We start from the raw sequence: 8,039 nt of genomic DNA, 5'->3' as shown, positions 1-8,039 counted from the left end.
CACACACACACACACACACACACACACACACACACACACACACACACACACACACACACACGTGTGTGTTCTGCATATACATGCTGAATATATATACGGCACATAAGGGGCAACGTAAATGGTTTAAAGGTAGTCTATTTATGATATTCTATCAATTTTTGAATATTTCCCAGTATAGAATCCTATTGTGCCATTGACACCTTATTGGTTGCCAAATTTTTGGGTATGTGATATCATTTGAAAGCTATCAACAAGTATCCCTAAATCATCTCTTGGACTAAAGAACTGACAAATTAAGAAATTTATGGTAAAAGGTAAAAGTTTATATGCTAACAAACAAAACAATCATGGTCCTTGACGGTCGGTCTGTGTGCCTGGAGGCTTTGGCAATTATTTTCCCAGCAACCAGCTGTCAACCTCCAGCAACCAAACACAATCAATCAGGGAATAATCATTTTTTCGGCCAAGTTGATGTTACATTGTTAATTGTCACGTCTGCAAAACCTCAATTACAGATTTATTCCATGACAAAAATTAACAACAGTGTTGCTGTTAATGTTTTGTTAGATAATTCTGCAAAATCAAACAGATGCATTGACACTTTTTACTTAAGGCTCCAGTCATACAGGACTAGAGACTGGCTTCTCGCCTGGCAACCGGTGGTTGCTAGGGAAAAAAGTATTCCCTGACTGGTTGAGAGTGGCTGCTGGCAATTTCTGTTAAATCAATTACTGAAGCCACAGTTATGCAGGCCTACAGGCCACTCACTAACCCCCTGGTAACCATTGGTTGCTCATCCACAGCTCCGAGAATACATCATGTCAGGCATACAATAGGCTGGTTATGCCAGTCACATTACTTGGATTGTGGAAATCCATAAGAATTGAGTGGAATCATCTTCAACTTGAATCATCAATTGAATATACAAGCAAATCATTATGTATAGGTGATTCATGTACAAATACATGATTGATTTTAGGTTTACCATCTTGAGTTGCATTTGGTGGTGTGATAGGTGGCAGTGTTGGTTAATTGGTAGTTTGGTCCAGACTGAAATATGTTCAGAGATTAGCTGCAAATGCACTCTTGCCCTCTTATGAATGCCACTTTGGGTTTAGCAATAATCATCGGATGCAAGCTAAAGTAAGATGATGAAGTAAATGATAAGTCTGCTAAACAACAGCAAATGTGCATTTTTATTGTGAACATGTTAGCCTGCTGTGTTTTCTTTGGTGTGTCTCAGAGAACAGGGTTCACTCTGGTAACCAAACAACTATTTCCTTGTTTCTGCCTTTTTTCATGCTCTCTTCAGAAAACATTAGATGTTCTGGCATATTGAATTGACTTAAGAATTAAAGTAAATTAAAATAAATGCAAAACTGTACAGCAGAGAAAGGACAGAGAAAAACACTCTCCCCTTCACCCATACTGCCATGAGGTGGCGGTTTTTCCTTTCACAGCCTCCTGATTATTCTAAGCTGCCATGCTTTATTTAAGCCCAAATCCTGCTTCTTTTCAAACAGATCCTTTAAGTCAAAATTTCCGGAACATTATAATGAGTGTCCAGAAGGGCTGTAAAAATGAAGTTTTTGCCCACTAATAGGCAGCTATTTTCTGCCCCTCGCCACAGTTATGAATAATGCATCGACCTCAAATAAATAGCGTCCCTGTTGGTGTCACCTCTTATTGAGGAAGTGTGGTCTATGGTCTATAGAGTCCAGAATGACCATCAAGACGAGGAGGAAAACGACAAAAAGGTATCAATCAGACACACGCACGAGTGTGTGCACACACACAAACACTCTCTCCCTCTCTCTTTCAGTCCACTGGCTGATTTATTGATTTTGATGAAGGCAACTAGACCACTTTGACCTAGCGGGCTCCTATTTCTAACGGTGTCATTTCAGCAGGCAATTACAGAGGGATCGTTGAATCTTTCTCTCTGAGTCAAACACACACACTTTCACATATACACACATACACAAAACAATGATAGATGACACATTAAACAGGCCTGGTTATTTTAGACATCTTTGCATTCCTGCCGCCTTTTTCCAGGACAGATTGTTAAGTTTGAAGTTAAACTACATCTAGATGGACGTATGACATCTCTACTTCTGTAGTCGTGAAGCATGAAAAAAAAAACTTTCCATTTTGTTTCAGGTGATTTTATTTTTTTATATTTATTTATTTATTACCTTACAGGTTGTAATAGGAGACTGGCATGAAGAAAGGAAGAGATTTAATAAAACAAAAAACTAAGAAAAGACCAAAAGTCATGTTACATATTTAAGGTTAAGAGGAGACAAAAAGGTTCTCTTTAAGGTATCCAATTCATATTTATAGTATAATATAATATAATATATTTATGGGTATTTGTGATCAACAAGAACAGCTTTGTATGGATTTGCAGTGACCGTTCCCTCTCAGGGTACAAGTGAAGTCAAATCCTACCTCCCCATCGCATGACAGATGCCTCAGATCTCCTTACTGCAGGAGACAAGAGTTCAGCTTTTCCATGTTGAAAGGGGCCTATTATGCTTTTCTTATCTTCAGTCATATACTGCTACAATGGTGTATGCTCATAACAACATGGAGAAAAGTTTAAATAATGCGACCAGTGTACTCCTACTGATGGTACCAAGTCCAGATAAACGGGGAGGGCTGCATCAGGAAGGGCGTAAAATCTTGGCCAAATGAAGCAAGTCTCATTCTTTATGTGTCATTTTCATACAGGATCGGTCCGAGTCTGGGTTAACAACCACCCTCTTTGTGGCCAACAGTGTGCTGGTGGACATTGTGCTACTGTTAGCCTAAAACAATAAAAGAAGAAAGCGGGGAAGACATGTTAAGAGACAGCGAGAGAGAAGAAAAGGCAGGAGGTTCAGAGGTGAAAGCAGTGACTGCAGAAAGATATCGTCAAGAGTAAAAGGGATCTTTTACAAAATGGTAGTGAAACCTGCTATGATGTATGGTTTGGAGACAGCGGCACTAAGAACAAGACAGGAGGTAGACCTGGAGGTGGCACATGAAGATTTTCACTGAAACTAAACAGGATGGACAAAATTAGAAGTGAGTACCTCAGAGAGACAGCTCAGCTTGAGCAGTTTGGGGACAAAGTTCGAAAGGCAAGGGCGAGATGGTTTGGACATGTGCAGAGGCGAGATAGTGGATATACTGGACAAAGGATATTGAAGGTGGAGCTGCTAGGTAGGAAGAAAAAAAGGCGACCACAGTGAAGGCAGTAGTGAAGGAGGACATGCAGAGGGTCGGTGTGACAGAGGAGGATCCTAGGGTTAGCTAAGATGGAGGCAGATAATCCGCTGTCATGACCCCGAAAGGGAGCAGCAAAAAGAAGAAAGTGAAGAATAAGCGGGGAGTTGCCCAGCCTGGGGGTTTCTCAACCCAGTGACAAAGTGGTTTTGTGTGTTTTTATTTTTTAACTCTTGTCTCAGAGCAGAAATCCATAATGAGGTCACCTGCCTCACATAGCATTGGCTGTGGAAAAATGAGCCCGCCCATGTGTTTTTCAAAGTTTTGTCCGTGTTGAGCAGCCAATCAGAAGAAAGCTGAAACTCTGCTTTTAAGGTCATCCTTGACCTTAAAGGGAGAGGAGCTGAAACGGCATCTTTCAGGTCTGAACAAAGCGGATGCACCAAGCTCCAGTTTATGATAAAGAAGGATTATTTTGAACTGTGACTCATACAAAGCTGCTCTAGGACAGTCCGAGAATAAAAATATGAAGATGGAAACCAACAAAACATATTTCCTTTAATTTGTCACATACAAGTAAGTATTAAAGGTGTGCAATAGCTGTGACTTGATTTGTTTGTTAGTTAATGAGTTACCAACAAGATAAAAATAAAAACTAAATACAACACTTCAGCTTTTGCAGCTCAGGCTCGTGGTGGGGCTCGAGGCTATTCGAGCAGTTGTAGGGTAAGAGGCAAGGTAGATCCCTACAAACCAGACAGGACCCAAGTCTGTCGTAGGGCTAAGAGACAGACAACCAGTTACCCTCACATCCACACTTACAGCTAATTTTAGAATCCAACCAAAATAACGAGCATGTCTTTTGACTGAAGGAGAAAGCCGTAGTACCCAGAGAATGCATGCTTTGAAAGTTTATCTGAAGTTTATTTTAAAAGAAGAAAAAAAGTGAAAGTTTTCAAATTCAGTTTTTGATTACAAAATAATTCTCGAAGATACCTTTGTGAAGCTTTCTTTTAGTTTAGACTGACCTTGGCGTATTGTCCAAACTTTTTATGAAGCACCTTTTCAGAGCTCTGTGACTGTTTTTGATGTGTTTTGCTGTTTGTAATTTTTTCACAAGCTGTATAAAAGCCTCTCTTGTAAAAAGAGCTATTGATCCCATTCAGGCTAGCTCATTAAACAAAAACTTTAACAATGTATCAGACGCAGCGCTCACAGGCTATCTTCAAAATTCAAATCAAGCTGGTCAGAATTTGTCTGGCTCCAGCAAACACAGTCAATACTCTTTCACTCATGGCTCTTGTTGCCAGCAGTTTTTAATCTTCTTATAAACCAATTTAGGAGCTACAACTAAACCAGACCTCACTCCACCATGAGGCAGCAGAGTTTGTCAGAATGGTGAAACATAATAATGTCACATGAGATCAAACTAAAATGTTACTGGAGGAGACAACAGATTTCACTATGTCTCCATTCAGCCGGAGCCACAGCAGCTATTGATTTTTTGTGTTGAGAGGCATCGTTGCCCAGTCTATTCAGGCATGAAAACGGGGGCTCTTAGAGGAGAATAAACAGTGATAATCCACATTTAAGCAGCTTAATGTGAGGTGCTATACTCCTGGTGATTAATGTGTCTAGAAGGGCTCATCTCTGCATATTGGGTCTCATTCATCAAACCATAAAATAACACACTTATAGGGGAAGGTTTTTACGCATTTGTCTGAAAAGCAATTTAAATGGGTGTAGCCAAAAGAGCAACATTTAAGCCCCTGGGCCGTATCTCTGAAAAGCAATTTTTGGTTTAGTGAAAGTGTTTTGTTCCTGGCATTTAAAAATCGCACAATCTTTAGTGACCACCAAGGTTGAGCTGTGGCCTTCAGAGGTTTGTTTTATTTATATTTTGTTCAGTCATCTGATACTTTTAGGCATGAAGTTTCCATCTAGGATTCTCTACACTTACAAGAGCCACAACGCTCATATTACTATTTGCCTATTATTAGATTACTTTCAATCAATAAGGGTTCAACAAGAATTTATAATCACACCTTTGAGCCACACAGATTTTATTTAGTTAACATGCCGCCTTGTCTTCTTGCATGACATCGGACTATTGCTTAAATATTTTAATATCCTACTATGAGTAAAACGTTTCACTCATGTTGTTTACACCTGCACCTCAGACTGAGAGATAGCATTGCATAGTGGATCAAAATCTGATGGCGCTTCTTCACGTTCATGATTTCCATCCAGCACCACTGACTGAAATGCAGCCCCAAGTCGTGACCTTCACTGTGTTTTACAGAATGCTCTCGACACTCACTGTTGTACCTCTCTCCTGACCTGACAGGCAGGAATGACAAATAACTCTTTGGGAGTCAACTTGGTGCAAAAATAGTATTTCATACTTGTCCTACTGATGTGCTTGGCATTTTTGTATATTCAACTAAAGAAAATGGGAATAAATGTGTTTTTGTGACAGGGTGCTCGTTACAAAGTGCCTAATGATACAAATAAATTTGCTTAAGTGTGTAATATGTGTAGAACGAACACTGGTTCATCCTTGAGTTAGGTGCCTTTTTGTGTTTGAATGATTCATAGGTCAGCAATAAGTGGCTTAAAAAATCTTCTGAAAATCACCTTGTACACAGACTGGAGTGAAAAAGCAGCTAAAGAAAAACTGAAAGAGCTTCAGAAAGCCTGGAGAACTGAAAAAACCCTCCTCTGGCTTCTTGGCAAATATTAAACTGAGAGGAGCAAGACTTTTGCACAGTACTGCATATACAGTACAGTGAAATTACTGTGCACATTTCCCTGGATCACAGTTTTCAGGGTTAAGAGTGATATGAAATCACTGGAGTATAGAAATTTCAAACATGTTTTTTTTATGTCTAAATGTTGGCACTAAATGATCAGCCTCATTTGAGACATTTTCCATTCTCTGACTTTCCTCAGCAAGTTAAAAATAATTGCTCCAAACTGCATCACTCAGGCTGTAAAGATGCCACTAGTGAAGTAATATATAAAGTTAAGTCTTTTCTAAAACACTTTCACACTTCTAAGGTAGCAATTTTCCTTTTGCCCACCATTTCTTATGACAAGCTGCAGTACTTGTCAGTTGTAGGGAACTCCCAAGTGTGAATGTGCACGGTGTAAGAAACTGCTAAAAATAAAGGTCAAGTCCTCATTTAAACACCTCTGATTAAAGGTTAAAGTATCCTTAACATTTAAGTTTTGCAAAACTGGACAGAGTGACAGTGGATAATCTGGACGACAGCAGTGAACAGGAGACCCACTGCTGCCCATAAAACTGCCTCACATTTCAGAGCAGTAAATTGCACTGTAGGAAACATTAATTATAAAGCCACGCCACTGATGACTTCTGCAGTGCCACGCGATCATAATTCTTTCAAACTGAAATGAAAAATTCAGAAAGAAACGTCTGAACCGAGTAGCTGTGAAACAATAGCGGCGCGATCGATCCGAATATAAAGCCGGAGAACGACTTCAGACAATGATGCAGTACCTCTGTGGGTTGGGCTCGTTGTGTTTGTCTCTCTCGTGCTTAATCATTCTGTAGCGGCCGATGCGAACGTCTGGCCTAGACACCTTCATCCCATTCAGAGTGATCCTGCAACACATGCAGATAGAACAGAATCTATTAGAGAAAAGGAAACAAACTGAGCCAAAGAGCAGGTGAGAGAGAAAACATGCTGATTATCGAGGAAAACACTGTAACAAACAGAGCTGGAAGACAAGGAGAGGGAGAACACATTAATGAAGAAATATAACGAGGCTGCAACTTTTTACGTTATCTATCAGCTATTTTATTAAATCAACAGCAAAGAGAATCAATTTATGGAAATTGCAAGTTCCCAAAGCCGAAGCCTGAGATGACAGCACTTCTGCTGTGAGAAGAAATTATTTAGTCTACAAAAAGTGGGAAAAAAATCCTTTAAAATACCTGTTTCAAATATCTAATCCCTAAAATAATGTTTTAAATGCCCGAACCTGATGAATAGTAAACAAAAATAATAAAAATGTTTGTCACACACAACAGAAAAGCTGGAAATCCACACATTTAGTAATGTGTAAGTAAGTAAGTAAGTAAGTAATAAGTAAGTAAGTAAGTAAGTAAGTATGTAAGTAATAAGTAAGTAAGTAAGTATAAGTAGTAAGTAGTAAGTAAGTATATGAAAATAATCAATAATAAAATGTGATATGTTCAACTTGTGTTTATATTAATAGAGAGTCAACAAAAGCAGGAATTCCTCATATAATAGAAGCGAGAGCGAGCAAATGTTTTGCTTCAAAACAAATCAATAAATGCGGCTGCTTAATTTTGCCTTTTTAGTACAAAATCCCCCCGTGGTGTTCCCACTGACTTAGTCTCATGTGTGTTTGTCGTCAAACAGCTGAAGCTTCTCATTACTGCAGCTTTAGCCGAACTTTGGAGAATCGTGGATTTTGGCTATCCATCTGTCACACCAAACGCTCAGCAGCACTGAGAGAAAGGCCCTTATTTCCCATGATCTGTCGTGTAGCTGCGTCAGTTACTGCACAACGCACTTTTTAGATTTTCCTGCCAGCTTTTGCAACCAAATAATTAACTTTCGAACCCCAATATGTGCACTTCTGTGATGCACATGTTATAGAGAAAACTGTGAAAAGGTTAATTTTGTTCCTCGGAAGTGATAGTTATGCAATGCTACTCTGTGAGTCTACTGAGAATTGGATAAACCTTGCAGAGACCAAGAAAAAAGAAAGGAGAATATGAGAACAGAAATTTAATGTTGTGTTCGTTTATAATCGGCTATGGTCTTCATTAG

The 8,039-nt window shown here is 39.2% G+C and overlaps 1 protein-coding gene across 1 annotated transcript in view; it reads right to left on the bottom strand.

The window, feature by feature from the left end:
• The window catches only part of b4galt2 (UDP-Gal:betaGlcNAc beta 1,4- galactosyltransferase, polypeptide 2), a 212,861-nt gene that overhangs the window by 10,159 nt on the left and 194,663 nt on the right, over positions 1-8,039 (bottom strand). The window contains exon 7 of the mRNA XM_005912500.3: positions 6,737-6,841. Within this exon, the coding sequence (XP_005912562.1) occupies positions 6,737-6,841 (105 nt within the window). The remainder of the gene's footprint in view (positions 1-6,736; positions 6,842-8,039) is intronic.

Source organism: Haplochromis burtoni, unplaced genomic scaffold (assembly GCF_018398535.1).
Source record: "Haplochromis burtoni strain Fernald_Lab_line unplaced genomic scaffold, NCSU_Asbu1 Contig_3, whole genome shotgun sequence".
Classification (NCBI taxonomy): domain Eukaryota; kingdom Metazoa; phylum Chordata; class Actinopteri; order Cichliformes; family Cichlidae; genus Haplochromis; species Haplochromis burtoni.
This window is presented reverse-complemented; position numbering and strand designations above follow the sequence as displayed.